The sequence below is a fragment of the Lolium perenne genome, chromosome 7, assembly GCF_019359855.2.
Source record: "Lolium perenne isolate Kyuss_39 chromosome 7, Kyuss_2.0, whole genome shotgun sequence".
In the NCBI taxonomy this organism is placed as follows: domain Eukaryota; kingdom Viridiplantae; phylum Streptophyta; class Magnoliopsida; order Poales; family Poaceae; genus Lolium; species Lolium perenne.
In genome coordinates, this window is record NC_067250.2 from 121301854 (window position 1) to 121325416 (window position 23563).

At 45.2% G+C, this 23563-nt stretch overlaps 2 protein-coding genes across 2 annotated transcripts; both read left to right on the forward strand.

The window, feature by feature from the left end:
* Window positions 1-11126: 11126 nt before the first annotated feature.
* On the forward strand, window positions 11127-12103 carry LOC127323948 (protein MIZU-KUSSEI 1). Its single transcript, XM_051352062.1, has one exon. It carries the CDS (start codon window positions 11225-11227, stop codon window positions 11957-11959), a length of 735 nt encoding a protein of 244 aa, XP_051208022.1. The 5' UTR covers window positions 11127-11224; the 3' UTR covers window positions 11960-12103.
* Window positions 12104-17898: 5795 nt separating this feature from the next.
* Window positions 17899-19525, forward strand: LOC127323893 (uncharacterized). The gene is made up of 2 exons (XM_051351992.1): window positions 17899-19120; window positions 19377-19525. The coding sequence occupies exons 1-2, from the start codon at window positions 17899-17901 to the stop codon at window positions 19523-19525; spliced, it is 1371 nt and encodes a 456-aa protein (XP_051207952.1).
* Window positions 19526-23563: the final 4038 nt, after the last annotated feature.

Genomic DNA, 23563 nt, shown 5'->3' on the forward strand with positions numbered 1-23563 from the left:
CAGCTGTGTGCTTCGTTCCCAGATGATTGATTGCAACATAAACTGTATGAGTTGGAATCCAAGAGGGTTAAACTGTCTGAGGCGCCGTGACGTTGTGAGTGACCTGGTCGCCTCCACCTCGTGCCATATTGTGTGCCTGCAAGAAACGAAGCTGCAAAATGTTGATCAGTATACTGCTGCTGCCCACCTTGGTGGCCACCGACTGAGACAATTCGCCCAACGGCCGGCTATTGGCACAAAAGGGGGTATCTTGATGCTATGGGATGACAATGCAGTCCAAGTCACAAATGTCACCATGTGCACCTTCTCTTTGTCGGCTACCATCACCATTGTCGGAACGGGCACCTCCTTCAAGCTCACCACGGTGTATGGGCCAACTCGAGGAAACTTGAAAGACGCTTTCTTTGCGTAAATGATTGCAGCTAAGCCTCCTATTGGCGATTAATCCTAGATATGATATGGGAACTGAGGGGGGTCAGCCATGGAGATTAGACTCCGGAGGGAGGATACGCAGGCGGATCAATTATCCTTCTGCCTGGCCGCTGGTTCTGGCTCACCGTCGCATGCACAAGTGGGTTCGCTTGCGGGGGCACATCGGATGCAGGATCATCCCGGTGCTGTGACGGCGTGGTGGCGCTGCAGCCCGGCCAGGGCCTTTACGGGTGGCGGTGTGAGGGCGTGGTGGTGAGAGAATAGGGAAGAAGGTTTCTATGATCCGGAGCTTTTTCGACAAGCTTGAGATAAAAGATTTCAGATCCTAACAGCCCAAATACATTAGGCGTCGAAAATAAAAACACCCCGCCGTGGGAAAAATTCCTTCGTGCATTTTTTTCATTCCACGCCGACGCGCGCTACGGATTAAATTCACGATTCGTTTGGTGAAACTAAATAAGACGGTGCATCGAGCCGTCACTTGTTCTCATAATTATTGGATAAGTAAGGTATTTGGTGGCTACATGCCGATTTTGTTGTAGTGGGCAAAATAAATAGCTGGCAATGACAGAGTGAGGCCACACTTGACATATGGGTGCATCATGGCATGTCTCACACTGCTACCCATGGGATGTACATGAATTATTTTGGGTAGATCATACTCAGGTGCACCTAGACACCACTGCTACACATTCTCTTCCACAACCTCAGTTCTTCCATTCCCCGCTACCACCATAGGCATCTCCGCAGTAATGGCTAGCGGCATAGGCTCGAGGGGAGGACGTCTAGCACAACCTCTGGACCGTGGGCCTGGCCGAGGCCGAGGTCACCGAGGAAAGCGTGGTGGGAGTGGCTAGAGTCAGCCACCACCGTACCTCTCCGGTTTTGATTTCAGTGTCACCATCCACCAGGGCATGAACTGAGACAGGTTGTGCCTGCCGTAGGGGTTCGCGTCGAACGTTGATGTGCAAGAGCCCCATCATGTCCTGCTGCATGTGTTCGGCACTACCGACTGTAGGATAACGTTGCATAGAAAACAAAAAAAATTCCTACCGCGAGAACGCAATCCAAGCCAAGATGCAATCTAGAAGACGGGAGCAACGAGGGGATGATCAAGACTAACCCTTGAAGATTTCCAAAGCCTATAAGAGTAGGCTCTTATTGCTGCGGTAGACGATCACTTGCCGCTTGCAAAAGCGCGTAGAAGATCTTGATCACGGTGCCACGATCGGGCAGCACCTCCGTACTCGGTCACACGTTCGGTGTTGATGAAGACGACGTCCTTCTCCCCGTTCCAGCGGGCAGCGGAAGTAGTAGCTCCTCCTTGAATCCGGCAGCACGACGGCGTGGTGGCGGTGGCGGTGGAGATCTCCGGCGGAGCTTCGCTAAGCGTGCGGGAGAAGAGAAGGAGAGAGGGGGCGGCTAGGGTTTGGGAGAGGGGGTGGCCGGCCACCTAGGGGTGCGGCCAAGCTATGGGCTTGTGGTGGTCAGCCCCCTCTCCTATGCCCCTCATTATATAGGTGGAATCCCCAAGTGTTGGACTACAAGTCTTCGAATAAGACCCAAACCAAAAACCTTCCATGTGTACGGAAACCTACCCAAGGTGGGAATCCCACTTGGGGTGGGATTCCCCCCTTCCATGAGGGGGGTTGGCCGGCCACCCTTGGGGAGTCCACCTTGGACTCCTCCCCTTTAGGGTTGGCTGGCCATGCAAGGTGGAGTCCCTCCGGGACTCTACTTTCCATGGTGATTTCTTCCGGACTTTTCTAGAACCTTCTAGAACCTGCCATAAATGCACCGGATCATTTCCAAACTTGGAATATGACTTCCTATATATGAATCTTATTCTCCGGACCATTCCGGAACTCCTCGTGATGTCCGGGATCTCATCCGGGACTCCGAACAAATATTCGAACTCCATTCCATATTCAAGTTCTACCATTTCAACATCAAACCTTAAGTGTGTCACCCTACGGTTCGCGAACTATGCGGACATGGTTGAGTACTCACTCCGACCAATAACCAATAGCGGGATCTGGAGATCCATAATGGCTCCCACATATTCAACGATGACTTCAGTGATCGAATGAACCATTCACATACGATACCAATTCCCTTTGTCACGCGATATTTTACTTGTCCGAGGTTTGATCATCGGTATCACTCTATACCTTGTTCAACCTCGTCTCCTGACAAGTACTCTTTACTCGTACCGTGGTATGTGGTCTCTTATGAACTTATTCATATGCTTGCAAGACATTAGACGACATTCCACCGAGAGGGCCCAGAGTATATCTATCCGTCATCGGGATGGACAAATCCCACTGTTGATCCATATGCCTCAACTCATACTTTCCGGATACTTAATCCCACCTTTATAACCACCCATTTACGCAGTGGCGTTTGGTGTAATCAAAGTACCTTTCCGGTATAAGTGATTTACATGATCTCATGGTCATAAGGACTAGGTAACTATGTATCGAAAGCTTATAGCAAATAACTCAATGACGTGATCTTATGCTATGCTTAATTGGGTGCGTCCATTACATCATTCATATAATGATATAACCTTGTTATTAATAACATCCAATGTTCATGATTATGAAACTAATCATCCATTAATCAACAAGCTAGTTAAGAGGCATACTAGGGACTCTTTGTTGTCTACATATCACACATGTACTAATGTTTCGGTTAATACAATTATAGCATGATATATAAACATTTATCATAAACATAAAGATATATAATAACCACTTTTATTATTTCCTCTTGGGCATATCTCCTTCAGTCTCCCACTTGCACTAGAGTCAATAATCTAGATTACATTGTAAAGATATAACACCTTGGCCTTCCGGTGCTTTATCATGTTTTGCTCACGGGAGAGGTTTTAGTCAACGGATCTGACATGCTCAGAACCGTATGTACTTTGTAATTCATTTTCGTCTCAACGCATCACTCATTTCCAAATGAGTCGGCATTAAATATGTTTGGTCTTCTGGTGGAACCTTAATTCCGCGGTCTGAAATATGTCACTAATATTGTCACACACAATATAGCTTCAAAGTTCTGACTCTGTCGGAACTACACCAAGTTCTAAAAGAACCTCTTGACTTAACATCCTTTGTCATTGTCAAAACAATGACATAATCTGCCTTCTTTTGTAGAATCCGTTACAATATTTAGAACTCTTCTAAATCTAGCATAGATAACTTCTAGCTCATTGTGCTACCTTTTAAACAACACTTAGTCTAATTTGAAATTGAAATTTTATTTTCATATGTGACAAAACAAATATCGGTGCAATACTTTACAGCGATTTGTTTGTCATTTCTTCATACAAAAACTATATATATATTCTTGGTTCTTCTTAAGTACTCAAGAATATTCTTACTGTTTTTCAATGATCATCACATGAATCATTCTGGTATATGCTCCTAACCTTTTAGAGCACAAGATATCTGATTATGCACATATTATTCATGATCTAAAATCACTCATGTGTTTTTACTCATCGAGTGTCAGATACACTCAAGTCTTGTTAAACCTTCACATGATAAGAACATTTTCTTAATATTTATATATTGAACTACTTCAATATCCATTCTATGTACTTTGACTTAAACTTATTTATGTGTTTCAATCTATCTTCATAGATCTTGACACTAAATTTGTTTCAGTCCATATCCTTTCATTGAAGTTAATTTCTCAATGAAACCTTTTTAATCAAGTATATAATTACATCATTTATAACCAACGATATGTCATCTACATAAAGTATTATAAATATGTCTCAGCGCTCCCACTTAATTTCTTGCAAATGCAAGCCTCTTCATTGTTTCTGATGAAATCAAAAACTCTTTGACTATTTCATCTGGTGAAGATTCCAACTCCGTGATACTCACTTCATCCAATTGAAGTTTGTATACCTATCTAGTATTCCACGGACTAGCAAAACTTTTGGTTGTATCTTGTATACACCTTTAATACACACGTCTGATAAGTAATGTATTTTGCCATCCTACTAGCATATCTCATAAAAGAAATATGTAGTGATTACTAGAATAATCCACATAGACTATAAGCATTGCTACGGAAGATCTAATCTTATCGTAGTCAACTCTTTGAACTTTGTCGTAAACAACTTTTCAACAAGTCAAGCTTCATCAATTTTTATAGATCCATTTACTCTCAAAAAGTATTTATCTATCTTGGATTTCATGGCATATAGCCATTTTAACGGAGTCAGGGCCCATCATAACTTCTTTGTTTGTAGTTGGTTTATCATTGTTCAAAATCAATCCTTTGTTCACAAATCATTTATTTGATCACAAAGTAAACCATACCTACAAGGTTCAATATGTACTTCGATCTCCATGGCTAAAACACTTTGTAGTCATGGGAGCCATGTTCGTCATGGTCACTTCCGGAACCAATTTCCGATGCTGCGCTACTCTGATCATTATGCTCAGGTTCATAAACCTTATCAAGTTCTATTGTCCTCCCACTCAAATACTTCGCTAGAAAATAATTTCTTGGAAATAAGCAAGTAACATTAACAAACACTTTTGTCGTTTACTTCATAGTGGAAAGAATTCCCAATCAATTCTTTGGGATAACCAACAAAGACATTCATCCGATTTTGGTTGTTAACTTTTAGACCAAAATTTTAAAGAAAGGACTATTAGGGTTTATACCCATGCCATAACTCGTATGGTGTCATTTCTACGGATCATGATGATGCTCTATTCAGTGTAAAAGCGGTAGTCACTAAAGCATAATCCACAAAAATATAATGGTGTCATAATATTTTATCTCATCATTAATCCAACAAGGCTTGGATACATCTCTCGGATACTATATCATCATTATGATGCTCCAAGAAATGTGAGTTGTAGAACAATTTCATGACTCTCTTAGATGTTCGCTAAAACTCGTAATTCAAATATTTTCACCATGATCCAATCATAGATATTTGACTTTTCTATTACGATGATTTCCACTTCATGCTGAAATTTATTTGAATCCATTCAAATGTTTCAAACTTCTTCCTTATTGAATATATCCACATATATATACTCAATTCATTGTTGAAAGTTTTCATGAAGTAGAAGAATCTCCCGCACACAACTATGTCCAGTGAACCACATACATCATCATGTATGTTTTCACTAAGTTAGTTGCCCGTTCAACTCTTGGCCTATGAACGGTATTTAAGTTATTCCTTTTAGAAAAGATTTGCAAGCGCCAAATGATTCAAAAAATCAAATGACTCCAAAAATCCATTTGCATGGAGTTCCTTCATGCGTTTCTTTCTAACATGACCTAAATGGCGGTTCCACAAATAATTGGAATTCAAATCATTTGCCTTATGGCATTTTAGCGTCAGTGTTATGTATGTGTGTTTCACCATTAAGATTTATAATAACTTATCCATCGTACATGGAGTAATGTCATAATTTAAACAACTCATTGTTTTCATTTGACCAGAGCAAAATAACAATTATTAAGTTCTTTATTATAAATTCTAAGGGCTAGATAGAATGCTAACGACGAACATAATAACATTTTATTTTGTTCCAGACGTGCATTCCTATCATGTTCCTTGTCAGTCACTTAGGCCATTGTATTCTTGTATTGCGTTGTTTTGTATGACACTTCATACCAACCAATATAGTACTAATACCCAAGAATTTCATAGTGTGACCTAACTAGGAATATAACCATAACATGTATATCATTTATATACACCTGAGCTAGACATTCTAGTCTTTTCTTTCTTTCTGCCAATAATCTTTTGTAGTTTCTCTTTTAGCTTTCCTCATTATTCAGAAAAACACATCAACTTCAATAACTTCTCGGTTTGTTGGTCAAATACCAATAACCTTGAGGTTCTTACTTTGAAGTTGATCATCATATGACAAGTGTTCCGGATTTCACTATTAGTAACCTTGTAATATGATGAACAATTTCACTCATAATTTTATCCATTGTATCATGATGACTTTTTGAGACCATGTCTGTACATGCTAGGCTCATAAAGTTTTAACCTTGGTATTCGCATGTGCAAATCTGGCTTGCACCCGTTGTATGCACACGTAGAATCTATAACATCCGATCATCACGTGATGCTTCGAAACGACGAGTCATAGCAACGGTGCATAATAAGGACAATCACTTCATGGATATGCGAATATCGTTAGTGCCCCAATAGTTGGCGGATTGGGATGCCTTGCATCTTCAACCTTCGTACATTCCCATAAATCTTATGAGTTTATGTAGTCTCACCAAATTATATTCTATCATCTTGCAATAAGGTCTTAGATATCACATATATCTCATACCTTGATTATTTCTGAAAACTAAATTTTCAGCTCCTTACTTTTCAAACTGATTTGAACTTCAAGTTTCACGGAGACAAGATAACTTTAGGTACTAATTGAAACCATAGCTCTTTGAATCAACAATGTGAGGTTTACTAAAAGTTTGCAATAGGACTTAATCAATTCTTGATTCTTTTAACAATACGGTATCAATCCGTAAAGTTTCTTGTCAGATTTTAACAGTATTTCTATCTCAATAACAAGACTAGCGCATGGTAGAAAAACGGATGCCAATACTACAAAATTAATTCAAAATACTACTCAGACTATGTTTATGATAATTAGTTCATGTTTTAATCTAATTACTAATGAACTCCCACTTAATACAACATCCCTCATAGTTGTTAAGTGGTACACGATCCAAATTCACTACACCAAAACCGATCATCACGTGAGATGATGTAGCTTCAATGGTGAACATCAACATGTTGATCATATCATCCATATGACTCGTGTTCAACCTTTCGGTTTCCGTTGTCCCGAGGCCATGTCTGTACATGCTAGGCTCGTCAAGCAAACCCAAGTATTCCGCGTGTGCAACATGGCTTACACCCGTTGTATGTTGAGTTTATCACACCCGATCATCACGAGATGCTTCAAAACGATGAACAATGCAACGGTGCATACGAGGGGAGAACACTTTATTATCTTGATATTAACGTGAGGGATCATCTTATAATGCTACCGTCGCAATCTAAGCAAAATAAGATGCATAAAGGATTAACATCACATGCAGTTCATATGTGATATGATATGGCCCTTTTGTCTTTGCGCCTTTGATCTTCATCTCCAAAGCACGGACATGATCTCCATCATCAACGGGCATGATCTCCATCATCGTCGGCGTAGCGTCAAGGTTCATGGCGCCGTCTTCATGGTTGTTCACCTCATGTAGCAACTATTACAACTACTTTGAAATACTACTCAACATGAAATTTAAAGACAACCATAAGGCTCATGCCGGTTTCCACAATACAATAATGATCATCTCATACATATTCATCATCACATTATGGCCATATCACATCACCAAACCCTGCAAAAACAAGTTAGACGTCTCTAATTTGGTTTGCATATTTTACGTGGTTTAGGGTTTTTCGAGAAAGATCTAATCTACCTACGAACATGAACCACAACGGTGATACTAATGTTGTCAATAGAAGAGTAAATTGAATCTTCACTATAGTAGGAGAGACAGACACCCGCAAAGCCTCTTATGCAATACAAGTTGCATGTCGAACGAGGAACAAGTCTCATGAACGCGGTCATGTAAAGTTAGTCCGGGCCGCTTCATCCCACTATGCCACAAAGATGCAAAGTACTCAAACTAAAGATAACAAGAGCATCAACGCCCACAAAACTATTGTGTTCTACTCGTGCAACCATCTATGCATAGACACGGCTCTGATACCACTGTAGGATAACGTTGCATAGAAAACAAAAAATTTCCTACCGCGAGAACGCAATCCAAGCCAAGATGCAATCTAGAAGACGGGAGCAAGAAGGGGATGATCAAGACTAACCCTTGAAGATTTCCAAAGCCTATAAGAGTAGGCTCTTATTGCTGCGGTAGACGATCACTTGCCGCTTGCAAAAGCGCGTAGAAGATCTTGATCACGGTGCCACGATCGGGCAGCACCTCCGTACTCGGTCACACGTTCGGTGTTGATGAAGACGACGTCCTTCTCCCCGTTCCAGCGGGCAGCGGAAGTAGTAGCTCCTCCTTGAATCCGGCAGCACGACGGCGTGGTGGCGGTGGAGATCTCCGGCGGAGCTTCGCTAAGCGTGCGGGAGAAGAGGAGGAGAGAGGGGGCGGCTAGGGTTTGGGAGAGGGGGTGGCCGGCCACCTAGGGGTGCGGCCAAGCTATGGGCTTGTGGTGGTCAGCCCCCTCTCCTATGCCCCTCATTATATAGGTGGAAGCCCCAAGTGTTGGACTACAAGTCTTCGAATAAGACCCAAACCAAAAACCTTCCATGTGTAGGGAAACCTACCCAAGGTGGGAATCCCACTTGGGGTGGGATTCCCCCCTTCCATGAGGGGGGTTGGCCGGCCACCCTTGGGGAGTCCACCTTGGACTCCTCCCCTTTAGGGTTGGCTGGCCATGCAAGGTGGAGTCCCTCCGGGACTCTACTTTCCATGGTGATTTCTTCCGGACTTTTCTAGAACCTTCTAGAACCTGCCATAAATGCACCGGATCATTTCCAAACTTGGAATATGACTTCCTATATATGAATCTTATTCTCCGGACCATTCCGGAACTCCTCGTGATGTCCGGGATCTCATCCGGGACTCCGAACAAATATTCGAACTCCATTCCATATTCAAGTTCTACCATTTCAACATCAAACCTTAAGTGTGTCACCCTACGGTTCGCGAACTATGCGGACATGGTTGAGTACTCACTCCGACCAATAACCAATAGCGGGATCTGGAGATCCATAATGGCTCCCACATATTCAACGATGACTTCAGTGATCGAATGAACCATTCACATACGATACCAATTCCCTTTGTCACGCGATATTTTACTTGTCCGAGGTTTGATCATCGGTATCACTCTATACCTTGTTCAACCTCGTCTCCTGACAAGTACTCTTTACTCGTACCGTGGTATGTGGTCTCTTATGAACTTATTCATGTGCTTGCAAGACATTAGACGACATTCCACCGAGAGGGCCCAGAGTATATCTATCCGTCATCGGGATGGACAAATCCCACTGTTGATCCATATGCCTCAACTCATACTTTCCGGATACTTAATCCCACCTTTATAACCACCCATTTACGCAGTGGCGTTTGGTGTAATCAAAGTACCTTTCCGGTATAAGTGATTTACATGATCTCATGGTCATAAGGACTAGGTAACTATGTATCGAAAGCTTATAGCAAATAACTCAATGACGTGATCTTATGCTATGCTTAATTGGGTGCGTCCATTACATCATTCATATAATGATATAACCTTGTTATTAATAACATCCAATGTTCATGATTATGAAACTAATCATCCATTAATCAACAAGCTAGTTAAGAGGCATACTAGGGACTCTTTGTTGTCTACATATCACACATGTACTAATGTTTCGGTTAATACAATTATAGCATGATATATAAACATTTATCATAAACATAAAGATATATAATAACCACTTTTATTATTGCCTCTTGGGCATATCTCCTTCACCGACATGTGGTCCGCGGAGCTGATACTCGACGACGAAGGGCAGATGTTCCTCCACAACAGCTGGAGGCGCTTCGCCCGTGGACACATCATTAAAGTCAGGAACTTTGTTTTCTTCAAGTACGACGGCTACGGCGTCTTGACCGTCAAGGTCTCCAATGAGACCATGTGCTGCCGCCACTAGCACACTAACGAGGACAAGTAGGAGACGAAAAGATGAAGAGGAAGTTTTTTACTCTGTTTTTATTAAGTTCTTCTAATTTGCTTCAAGCAAATTTGTCTCCCAATATGTATGAAATTTAGATTTGATCAAACACCGGACCGAATGGATCAGCCGTTGGACGCACCGTACTGACCGGCTAGACTGATACCCACTTTATGTCCGCGGATCGGTCTAAACGGACAGAAACAGACCACTTAAGTCGCTGTTTTAGGTTGGACCCTTAAAGATACCTGAAATGTAAGAAACGCCACCCAAACCGACACGATCGCACTTTACCATTTACGGGAGCCTCAACCTAACCACGATAAGCCGCTAGGACAGTATGCAGCACGGCATATGCACGGCGATGGCCCCGGCCCAGTGTGAGCAAATACCTCGATGGTACAGAGTTAAGGCCTCCGACGACTTGACGCGCAAAGCAGATCAAGGCACACTGTTCGCGATTTTTGTGCGTTCACTGAACATCATGGAAGGCCGTGGCGCATGACTAAGCTGTAAAGCAAACCCAAATTAGTGGTAGTGGCGAATACTAGCTTGGCGGCATAACCGAAACATTGAAAACAATTTAAATACAAAGGAGGGGGGCATCAGAAAAAAAAGCATATGCATCGTTCACGGCTATTACTTTAAGTACGTGATGTGGACTGTGGTGTAGTACCGTGCAAGAACGATGTCTTTTTTTTTTCTTTTGCGAATGTGCAACAACGATGTCAGTGAAGATGAAAGACCCATGTTCCCTACTCTAGGTTAATTTTGGGATTTGCTGTCATCTGATGATATATATGAATATATGATCCCAAAACCCAAATGGTTTTCCCAAAAACAAAATGATTAAACGACCTCCCAACCCCCACGTCCACCTCCTTAAATAACGACGTAAACCCCTCCCCCTCCTTAACTGGGCTCCATCGAGGCAGCAGCCAGCTGCACCGATTCATGCACCCCGGCTGAATCCATCAATCAATCCGGGCTCGGTCGATCGAGGGCATCACTCACCATCACCAATGCCATCCCTGATCGACGGCCCGGTCTCGCTGCGCTCACTGCTCCGTCCGGCCACCGATGACCGCCGGACGAAGCACGGCGGCGGTGGCGGCGGCGGCGTCGTGGGGCTGTTAAAGATGTTCAAGCTCGCACCGATGCTCACCACCGGCAGCAAGATGGCCGCGCTGCTCGGGCGGCACAGCATCAACAAACCCCTCCTCGCCGACCACGCGCCAGCGGTGACGCTGTTCGGGCACCGGCGGGGGCGGCTGAGCCTCGCCATCCACGAGGACACGCGCGCGCCGCCGGCGTTCCTCATCGAGCTCCCCATGCTGGCGGCCGCGCTGCACAAGGAGATGGCCACGGGGACCGTGAAGCTGGCGCTGGAGAGCGACACGCGCAGCGCGCGGCGACGGCTGCTTGAGGAGTACGTGTGGGCCGTGTTCTGCAACGGGCGCAAGGCCGGGTACGCCATACGCCGGAAGGACGCCTCCGACGACGAGAGGCACGTCCTCCGCCTGCTTCGCGGAGTCTCCATGGGCGCCGGGGTGCTGCCGCCGCCACCCGCCGAAAGGGAGGGCGCCACCCCGTCCAACGGCCCTGATGGCGAGCTCACCTACATGCGTGCCCGCGTCGAGCGCGTTGTCGGCTCAAAGGACTCCGAGGCGTTCTACATGATCAATCCCGACGACGGCAGCGACAACGGCGGCGATAGTGCCGCCGAACTGAGCATTTTCCTAGTGAGGAAAAAGTGAAAAAAAAAAGAGAGTAAGCGGTACAGTATCACGTACTACTGCTACAAATACTGTTGCCTTGTGAATACGCGCATACGTACAAACATACTTATGTTTTTGTGTGAAGAGAGCCTATATTATGTGATATCGATTCTATTCAAATTGCGTCAACTTGTCATACAAAAGTAAAATTAAACGGAATTCGTACCACGCGAAAGTTACTACAAGTCTAGGACGAGTTGCCAGCCAGATGATCATGTGAACTTACGGCGATGGCAGTTGCCACTTGCCAGGCTAATGTATATACCTGCAAACTTTCCAGTTCCTCGCGGCCTGACTCCTGAGACTGAGAGTACTATTAGCGACCAAATTAAATGTAAATCAATCGTGTGTGTCCTCCGAGTGATCGACTTGATACAGTTGTATAAATCGTGCTGGGACAAGTACATAGTACTACATTAATAATTATTAAGGTTATTAATTAGATACGTGTGCAGTAGCAAATTTGGGCAATTTGAAAAGGCCAAACGCTAGGCCAGGCCTGGAATTCGAGCCACTCGGCTCGACTCGCTAAACCTCGGCTAACTAGCGAGTTAGCTCGACTCGACTCGTTTAACAATCAAGTTCAGATTTAAAACTCGGCTCGACTCGAGTAGCTTGTTTAAAATAGTCAAACGTAACATGTATATTATATGATGCATTTTCTTAATTATTTCGGCATTAATGATACACAAAAATCATTAGAAATATGACACCACAAAATATAGCCGATAAAGCACAACAATCAACAATTATACCACAAGAATAATATTAACAGGTCAGTAGACAAGGCACACACCATATTTAGAACAAACATTGAAAGAAAAATCAACAAACCACAAGTCTACTTGAACTTAGCCACTTGGCTGGGATGGATTAGCTTCCTTTGACCAGATTGTATAGCCTAATGTTGATTTTTACCGGGCTAAATGAGCTACTCAAGAGTAGATGAACTCGGCTGGTTTAGCTTGAACTCGTTTCACGATAAAAGTTGAAACTCGGCTCAAATCATTATACACCGAGTTCGAGTCGAGGCGAATCGAGTCGCGAGTTACCCGTTTAACTCGTTTCTAGTTTTAATTCCAGGCCTAACTAGGCCTTGGTCGCCCAATCGGTAGGGAGAAATTGGTCACCCGATAGGCAGGGAAAATTGATCGCCTTCCCATAGCTGGATTGACCAAGTAGGGCATAGTTCCGTGTTTTGCAACAAATCCTTCATCCACGTACCAAACAAAATATACTATTTCAAATAATTGTCGCAATATTTTTTAGAAGACGTGATATAAAATGTAAAAAAAAATTAACAACATTTCGAATTCCAAAAAATTGATGGTTATGCAACACTTTTACGCAACATTTCTTTGCACGATGATGTTATAAACGTGCAAAATAGTTCCACAAAACGGTGCAAAAATAAGAATCACAATATTTCAAAAAAAGTAATGCAACAAAAATATGTTTCCCATTTGGAAAGCACGTAAGGAACATCAAAAAATACGAGGTAAACACATTAAAACTTGTAGAAAATGCCTAGAAAACTTTGTAACATATCATGTGTGCTTTCGCAACAAAACTCATAAACTCATACGAGTTTGTTTCAATTTTAAAGCACATATAAAACATTGAAAAATCCATAAATCTTAGTTGTACCCTTATCCATGGTGGCCCTGATCTTGACAATTCGTTGTTGATGGCTCCAAACCGATTGTCTGAAGCCCCATCGAAGATTGAGAAGGAAACTCACACCCGCTGCCGCCGCTACCCAATTTTGAAGTTCTACGATGGCCACGGAGGAGAAAGATGCGAGTGGATGAAAACGGGCTCGCAGCGTCAGTGACTGCTTGTAGCAGAGCGAGCAATAGCAACAACATGAGAGTACCGAGGTGAGGGAGGAGAAAATCCATGGAGGGAACATTTAGGTGGGCAGCGGTGCCTGCGGAAGAGTAAAGAAAACAAAAGGAAAAAAAGGGAGCCAGATCATTTAGAGACCGGATCACTTACCTTGTGTTGACTAGGGCACTTGTGAAACTAGCTATTATGATTGGTATATGTGTTCCACTTGGTAGCTTAATCACATGTACTAGGCATTGCAGACAGTCGATGATAGGGACGTCATTTCTACCACCTACACCTCTGCCCATGATGTTGCTCTCGATGATGCAAAGGAATTTAAGAACCATCATATGGCTATAGTCCACGCTCCACTTCTAGCCATATTGCGACGGGGCTATGTGGCGGGTGAGCGGAACTACGGAGGCGACGGGTGTGTGTTAACTAAGGATGCAACGGTGCTATGGGGGTTCCACGCGGCGAGAAGGGAGAAGATAATGTACATGTACATGTAGAGTGCTATGGTGGCTGGACCGCGTCTTATGAGGGAAGGGTCAGGTTGAGAAGGTATTTTATATGTACATATGGAAAGAAATATGGGAGTATATATATTGGTCAATGTGTGTGCTTGAGGGGTGTAATGATATATTTAGATGTATGTAGAGTTGCAGTGGATTTTTTCCGAAGTTTGAAAGTTTTGTTGGAACTTTTCAAACAGCCCAACATCGCACTGGCATGTACTTACTTCGTCCCAAAATGTAAGGCATCTAAGGACTGGTCAGAATAATGTCCTTCCCGCCCTATCCTCGCTCCGGTGGTGCATCTAGCGCTGACGGAGGGCGCGTGGAGTTGTGTGCCCGTCGGATCTCCTGGGATCCGGTCGGTTTTCGTGTTAGTTGGTGTCGTTTCATGTCAGTCTCTTCCGATCTATGGTTGTCATCATTGGCGATGGTTACTGCTCTGGTGTGCTGGTCCTTTGGGACCTTAGCACGACGACTTCCCGTCTGTCTACTACAACAAGCTCTACTACGACAAGCTTTGCCTGACTCCAGCGATGGAGGGGCGAGGACAGCGGCGCGCCTTCGGCTCGTGCTAGTGTCTGTAGTCGTCGCTAGGTGGTCTGAGTACCAATTTGTAATTTCTTTTACTTTTTGGGCTATTTGTACTACTGTTGATGATTATTAATAGATTGGTGGATTTCTCGCAAAAAAAAAGGACTGGTCAAAAGTCAAACTTTACTAACTTTGATCAAATATTTAGAAAAATATATTTACATCTATATCGAATGGACATATTAAGAAAATATATTTTATGGTGAATCTATTCATGTTGATTCAGTACCGTAAATATTTATATTTTTATGTATAAACTTGATCAAACTTAAAAAAATATTGACTTTTCACTAATCTTTAGACGGATTACATTCTGGGGTGGAGCAAGTATCTTTTTGTTTGTATGTATGAGAGTAGATTATCACATGATTAACCCCTAACATTTTCTCTTGAGACAATGCACCTGAATATGACAATCAAACATGCTTTAACTGTTGCGAATTAATTTGGAAGCAGTCATCCTCAGAAGATAAATAATGGATAGATGCATGCAGAAATTGAGCGCATAAGTTGAACATGTGTACTACTAGTTACTATACATGCATAGTCATCCCACTCGCCAGGGACCAAATTAAAGATACCAGCTTCTTGTTTCCTGGCCCATGCATCCGTCAAATCGCGGAAGCCAATGATGAGCACGAGTCATTGTTTAGCTAAGCTAGCTAGGCCTTGCGAAAGGACGTACGATCGACTCCCGACCCAACATGCATGCACTCAGGCGTACGTATCTCCCATGTGCACCACTAACACGACCTGGTCATACGTGTAAGAGGTTTTACTACTCTGTGCGTACATGATGCAACACGACACATCATCGTACTTGCATAAATCCACTACACACAAGAGTCCAGTAATAGTTTGCAACGTGCTATAGTCCACGGATAGATGCGAATTAAACAGTAGTTTTCGTTTAACAGATTCATTATACCATACGCGATGGGAATTTTGGCAGATTCTAGTCGATTTCCTTCGTGCGGAGAGACGAGAGGGGGGACTAGAGGAGCGAAGCCTAAGACCGAAGACGGGGGTGTCGGTTACCACGGCGACCGTTATAGATTGTTGGATGAAGATCCAATCTTTGTATCGACTTTGAGCGATACTTGAGATGCAATAAGTTGCACCTTTGTTACTTCGAGATTAGCTTTTAATAAATATAATAAAAATCATATGTATCTTTTTGATGCAGAGGCTAGGATGATACTTGACGAGGTGAATCCTTAGCAATGCCAACGATGAGGAGCTTAGGGTTAGCGGAAGCCTACATGTTAGCACAAGACATCGGATACCAGACAAGCGGGGAGCGAGATTTACCCAGGTTTGGGATCCTTGGAGAGGTAATACCCTTACGTCATGCCCGTCTAATCTTGATTATGGGTGATTTTTTTTACAATGGGGCAGCCGAAGGACTGCGTGGTGATGATCTCGCCGAGAGGCAAGGTTTCTAGGGTTTGGTGCGTACGTGAGGGTTGAGAGAGAGATCCGGCAGACCCTCTCCCGACCTTTATATAGGAGGTCAGGTCCCGAGAGTCCTGCCTGATTCGGTACAATACAGAGGGAGTCTATCTAATCTTTCCATGTTTAAATCTTTCCTTGCCCTGTACTCCAAGATACCGTCACCTTCCATCTTTCCACCGCGCAACCGACGTCTTGGACCTTCTTGGGCTACGACGCTCTAGATGGGCCCCTTGTTGGGCTAGAAGAGGTAGGGTAATGTCGGGTACTCGAAGGGTAATGCCCACATCAATACCCCATTTCAAAAAAATGAAGATCCAATGATTCAGAAAGAAGTGAATGAGAATTATCATAATTTCATTTAAGGGTGATATAGAAAGGGCCCTAATTTAACTGAAAAATAAATACGCCATATCATTGGATTGTTATAGGTTGCAATATATGCAGGAACCATAATTAGTTGATGTCACATGATGGTGTGCATCATTATGCATGCTTATTTGAGAAAGAACGTGGGAAAGAAGAGGTCTATGGCCGCCTCAACATGATGGGCCAACAGCCTCAACGTGACTCGAATGTGCATGAGGAGCTTCAAAATGATCTCATGGAGGAGAGGTGGATGTGGAATGGCCAACCATAATATTGATTCGTGTGTCATGTTGTTTGTCATGTTGTATGTTTGTTGATTCGTGTAGTACTTTGATGAACTATTTGTGATGTGATGTAATAATTAAATACTATTTGTGTCGATCTTATATGTTTAGATTTGTTTGAGATATATTCTCATTCACTTCTTTCTGAACCATTTGATCTTCATCCAACAGTCCGTAGATCATGTTCCTGCTCCCAATTGATCTTCATAGCAAATTAGCATTGTTTCATTTAATAGTGATATAGCAAGATCCCTAATTTAACTGGAAAATAAATACGCCATATCATTGGATTTGCTACTTGATTTGTGCCAGCTACAAATTGAAATATATGCAGCAACTATAATTCATTGACGTCAGCTGACAAAAAACTAAGTTGATTCTCATTCAACTGAGAATTAGTTTTGCCCGGTTTCAAATTAAAGACACGAGCTACCGGCCGATGCCGCATGGATTGCACATCAACTTGCATGCATGATGCATGCTACGTTTTGGAACCTGCAGGATGTACCACGCGTAAGCCAGGTAGCTCGTAGTCGTAGCTGCCCGTCCATGCCCATCCCGATCGACGCGATTTCTAATTAACATAGCCAGCAACGGTGCATTGCATGCTGTTAGAATATAAACCGTATATGTATTTGTATAGAGATACGGTTGTATATGTGTAATCCTGTATGTGTCCGTGTCGTATGTGACAAGGACTCTGTCTTGTATTCCCCCTATATATAGATCAATACAAGACACCACAATGTGTGGTTCCTAAACTCTTACATGGTATCAGACGCAAAACCCTAACCCGGACCGCGTCGCCCTCCTCTTCCGCCGCCACCTCTGCGAGCCACCCACCTCCTAAACCCTAGATCCCTTCTTGGCAGCCATGGGCGACGACAGCGAGCGCGCTGCGCGGGAGCTCAAGGAGAAGCAGGAACGCGAGGCCTCTAGCAAGCTTGCCATCGCCAACCCCGCGCACTCCAGCGCGGGTTTCTTCTCCATCTCCTCCTTGCACGCTCAAGCCGTCGGCCTCTCCTCCATCAAGGGGCATGTTCTCGTCGAGCTCGCCCTCGACACCGGCGTTCACCGCCAATGGCGCACGTTCTTCCGCGCCGCCCTTCGCAAGCACGCCCTGCTGGATCACATTGACACGGCTGCTCCGTCCGATCCGACGCCGGAGTGGACTCTGCTTGACGCCACGGTCGTCTGGTGGCTCTACGGGTCCGTCTCCCTTGGCCTCCTCGACGCCGTCATGAAGCCGGGCGATGATCCTATGGCCGTCGAGCTCTGGACCAGCATCAACGGCCTCTTCACCGACCACAAGATCAACCGCCAGCTTCATCTCTCCACCGAGCTCGACGGGCTTGACATGGGCGAGCTGACGATGAAGGACTACTTGACCAAGGTTAAGAGCCTTTCTGATGGCCTTACTGATCTAGGCGCTCCGGTCGACGACGCCAAGCTCGTCATCCAGTGTCTCAACGGCCTCCCCGAGCAATACGACCCGGCTGCCGATCTCATCTCCCTCATGCCCGGGATGAACTTCGACAAATGCCGATCTCTTCTTGAGCTTCAGGACATGAAGAAGAAGAACCGTCGATCCCGCTCTGGTGACACATCTCTCTACTCCGCCACGCCCAACCCAAACCCTAACCCTGGCAAGGGTGACGGCAAGGGAAAGAAGAAGAAGAAGAAGAAACAGGACAAGGAGAAGCAGGAAAAAGAGGTCGCGCCCGCCACGGCCCCGGCCCCAGCCGCCCCATCTTGGACGCCAATGCAGCTCCCCTGGAACGGCGCCTTTCAGGTGTGGCCCTACGGCCAGGCTGGCTTGCTCGGTCGGCAGCACTACGTGCCCCGCCCCGCGCCGCCCTCTCATGCCTACTACGCGCACAACCCATATGGTGCGGTTCCCTCCTACGGCTATGGCACTCCACCATTGCCCCACGGCAACACCGCTCCCATCGTTGCGCCTCCACCTCCGGCACACTCGACGGCCTCCTGGGACCAGCAGGCTCTGCTCAATCAGTTCCAGACCATGGGACTGCAAGCTCCCCCTCGTGAATGGGTGATGGATACTGGCGCATCCTCCCACTTCGCGTCCGACCCCGGTATGCTCACTTCCGTGTCTCCCCCTTCACCTTCTTCTCGTGCGGTTATTGTCGGTAATGGTTCCTCTCTTCCGATCACTGCTACCGGCCACGCACGTCCCCTTTCCTCCTCCACCCATCCACTTTACCTTCGCAATGTCTTAGTAGCTCCTCACATTGTCAAAAACCTTCTGTCCGTGCGTCAATTCACTACTGATAATCATGTCTCCGTTGAATTTGACCCTATTGGTTTCTCTGTGAAGGATCTGCGTACCAGGACCGAGATTCTCAGATGCAATAGCTTCGGAGCTCTCTACCCGGTGCAAGCTTCTTCCACCAGTCCACCCACTGCCTTCCTCGTTGCCGATTCTGCACTGTGGCACCGTCGACTCGGACATCCAGGCCGGCCTGTCATGGACTCCTTAGTTCGCTCTTCAGTTCTACCTAGGGAAAAGAATAAAGATAAGACTAGCTTGTGCAATGCCTGTCAGTTAGGTCGTCATGTTCGTCTTCCTTTTTCCTCCACCAATCGTGTAACTGTCGCCCCTTTTCAAATAATACACTGTGATTTGTGGACGTCTCCTGTTGAGAGTATTTCTGGGTTTAAGTACTACCTTGTTTGTCTTGATGATTTCACTCAGTATGCCTGGGTCTATCCTCTTCGAGCAAAGTCTGAAGTTTCCTCACACTTAGCGTCCCTGCGTTCCTTGGCTCACACCCAGTTTCAAGCATGCCTGCAAGCTATACAATGCGACAATGGTCGTGAGTTCGATAATTCTGTCCTTCACACGTTTGCCAAAAATCATGGAATAGCACTCCGCTTTTCATGTCCATATACGTCTCAACAAAACGGTAAAGCAGAAAGGATTATTCGCACACTTTACGACATTACGCGCACTCTCCTCATACAAGCTAGCATGCCACCTCGCTTCTGGGTCGAAGCCCTTCATACAGCCGTTCTTCTCCATAATCGGCTTCCATCCAAAGCCATTGCGGGGCGCGTTCCTTTCCGCGCCCTTCTTGGTAAGGACCCCTCCTATGCTGGTCTTAGGGTTTTCGGATGTCTGTGTTACCCCAACACCTCGGCTGTTGCACCGCATAAACTTGCTCCTCGCTCCGTGCCTTGTGTGTTTCTCGGATATCCGTCGCATCATCTAGGCTATCGCTGCCTCGACAGGTCTACCCAGAAGATCATCATATCTCGTCACGTTGTTTTCGACGAGACGAGCTTTCCCTTCACTAACACTGTGTCCTCTCCGTCGTCTACTCCTTCCTCGCATACCTATGAGTTTTTGCAGGTCCCTGAGCAAACGATGGTGCCGACACCGTATACCGTGCCTGCCACGGTCGCTCCAGCTGAGCCTCCTGCCGCGCCCCTTGCGGCGGATCGGCCGTCTGCTTCCGGGCAGCCTGTCGCGCCTCGCTTCTCTGCCACGGCAGACGAGCCTGCTACGTCATCACCTGCGGCGGATCGGCCGTCTGCTACCGGGCAGCCTGCCGCGCCTGGCTTTTCTGCCGCGGCAGCACCCTCCGCTGCAATCTCGCCGCCCGAGCTTGCTGCTCCTACACCGGTTCGATGACCGCGTGCACCACCGCCACCGCCCTCTCATACCATGGTCACTCGCGCCAAATCAGGGGTTGTGCAGCCCAAGAAGATTTTTGATCTTCACGTCGAAGGTTTATCTCCCATTCCGAAGACATATCGTGCTGCACTCAAGGATCCTAACTGGTGCTCAGCTATGACTGATGAGTACGGTGCTCTGCTCTCGAATAATACTTGGGAGCTTGTTGATCCTCCTCGCAATGCAAACATTGTCACAGGCAAGTGGATCTGTCGTCACAAGCTCAAGTCTGATGGTTCTTTGGATCGATACAAAGCTCGTTGGGTTCTGCGAGGATTCACCCAACATGAAGGGATTGACTTCGATGAAACCTTCAGCCCGGTTGTGAAACCAGCCACCATCCGTACAGTGTTGTCTATTGCCCTGTCTAGCAACTGGGCCATACATCAGCTCGATGTCAAGAATGCTTTTCTCAATGGCACTCTAGTGGAAACAGTCTATGCTCGCCAGCCATCAGGGTTTGTTGATCCCAACTTCCCTGACAAAGTGTGTCGTCTCAACAAGTCCTTATACGGATTAAAGCAAGCACCTCGGGCATGGTTTCAGCGGTTTGCCACCTACATCACATCTCTTGGGTTCATTGGCTCCAAGTCCGACAGTAGCCTGTTCATCTATCGGCGTAGACCAGACACAACATATCTTTTGCTCTATGTGGACGACATAGTATTGACGGCCTCCTCCTCAGCTCTGCTGGCTAGCTTAATTGCCTCGCTTCAGTCAGAGTTTCGTATGACAGATATGGGAGATCTTCATTACTTTCTCGGCGTCTCCGTCAAGCGCAGCAAGGATTGTCTATTTCTCTCCCAAGAGAAATATGCGTTGGAGCTTCTTGAGCGTGCTGGCATGTTGCATTGCAAGCCCATCACCACACCAGTTGATACCGCCTCCAAGTTATCAGCCAAATCAAGTGAACCAGTGGCAGATCCTACAGAGTATCGGAGTCTTGCAGGAGGTCTCCAATACTTGACATTCACCCGGCCAGACATCTCCTACGCGGTGCAGGAAATCTGTTTACACATGCATGATCCTCGAGCAAATCACCTGCTTCTTGTCAAGCGTGTTCTTCGCTACATCCGCGGCACCACAGACTATGGACTGACCTTGTTTCGCCGGAGTTCCAGTAAACTGACGGCCTATTCAGATGCTGATTGGGCAGGATGTCCTGACACTCGACGATCTACCTCTGGATACTGCGTGTTCCTTGGCTCAAATCTCGTGTCATGGTCTGCCAAGCGACAACACACAGTGTCTCGTTCTAGTGCTGAGGCTGAATACCGGGCGGTTGCAAATGTGGTGGCAGAGACTTGTTGGCTTCGCCAGCTTCTTCAGGAGCTTCATCGACCAGTCTCGGGTGCAACTATTGTGTTCTGTGATAATGTTAGTTCAGTCTACATGACACAGAATCCAGTGCACCATCAGCGCACCAAGCATGTGGAGATGGATCTTCATTTCGTGCGAGATCGAGTCACTACAGGCGATGTTAGGGTACTTCATGTGCCGAGTTCTTCACAGTTTGCGGACATCTTCACTAAAGGATTACCATCTCCTCTCTTTTTGGATTTTCGGGACAGTCTCAACATTCGTAGGACGCCCATTTTCGACTGAGGGAGGGTGTTAGAATATAAACCGTATATGTATTTGTATAGAGATACGGTTGTATATGTGTAATCCTGTATGTGTCCGTGTCGTATGTGACAAGGACTCTGTCTTGTATTCCCCCTATATATAGATCAATACAAGACACCACAATGTGTGGTTCCTAAACTCTTACACATGCTACTAATTAACTCACTCTCCCAGAGTCCTAGAGGATCATCCAGTACAACGGAAGTCTTAGCAGGCAAGTAGCTACGCATTAGCACGCTTTAGTGGCTACGCATTAGCCGCATGGATCGCTAGCTATCAACATCAAGGAGAATCCAGCAATGTGGCGGATACAGCTCAATTGGGCCGGATTGGGTCCTGCAGGAAGGATCAATCAACCCCTGGTGGGGTTGCTCCATCCATCTCCTGATTTATCATCCACATATATGGTCCTTGCATCATGTAGGGCTTACCACCAATCGGCCATATGCATGCACACTGATAGGCCCGAGTTAGACTACAGCACTTCTTCTAAACTCGAAACAGTATCTACTATTACTACTACTGTATCACTTTACTGTGGACGACAATGATTAAAGATCATGAAAATAATTAGCAAATGATGCTTCTGACCTTTTGTACGCATGCCATTGAGCATGGGTACTCCAATCACTGTGGGTTTTGTGAGGGTTTGACCGACTGCCTAATTGTGGCAATGCCCTATATGTATGTTTTTCCATTGAATTAGAGTTGGCGATGGTTATATGTCGCTCGCTTAACACTTACAATCAAACCCGTCTAAACTGTTCGATCTCCTCAACATTTGATGCATCCACGTAATCTAATCTCCCACAGATTCCACAAATTGGCAAGACACCGGCCCAGTTTAGTCAGGTCACCATGTCAACATTGCTAAACCAGGATGACAATCAGCCTCGAAAGAGAAGATTGTTACTACATCCATCCCAAAATATGTTACATATATTTTTTAGCTAAAGTCAGACCTTATAAAAATTTGACTAAGTATGTAGAAGAAACTACCGACATCCACACCACCAAATGCATATAATATGAAAGTATATGTCATGATGATTCTAATAACATTTATTTGGTATTATAGAAGTTGATGTATTTTGCTATATACTTTATTAAACTCAACAAAATTTGACTTTGACTGAATATTATAGGCATCACAATTTGGGATGGAGGGAGTAAGAAGTGGCCACCTACGCCCACATGTCTCAATGGTCCATAAATA

Coding starts and splice junctions, on each gene's coding strand:
- LOC127323948 (XM_051352062.1), top strand. CDS start 11,225: ATGCCATCCCTGATCGACGGCCCGGTCTCGCTGCGCTCACTGCTCCGT.
- LOC127323893 (XM_051351992.1), top strand. CDS start 17,899: ATGGGCGACGACAGCGAGCGCGCTGCGCGGGAGCTCAAGGAGAAGCAG. Junction 19,121..19,376: donor CCACTTCGCGTCCGACCCCG/GTATGCTCACTT, acceptor TCTGCGTACCAG/GACCGAGATTCTCAGATGCA.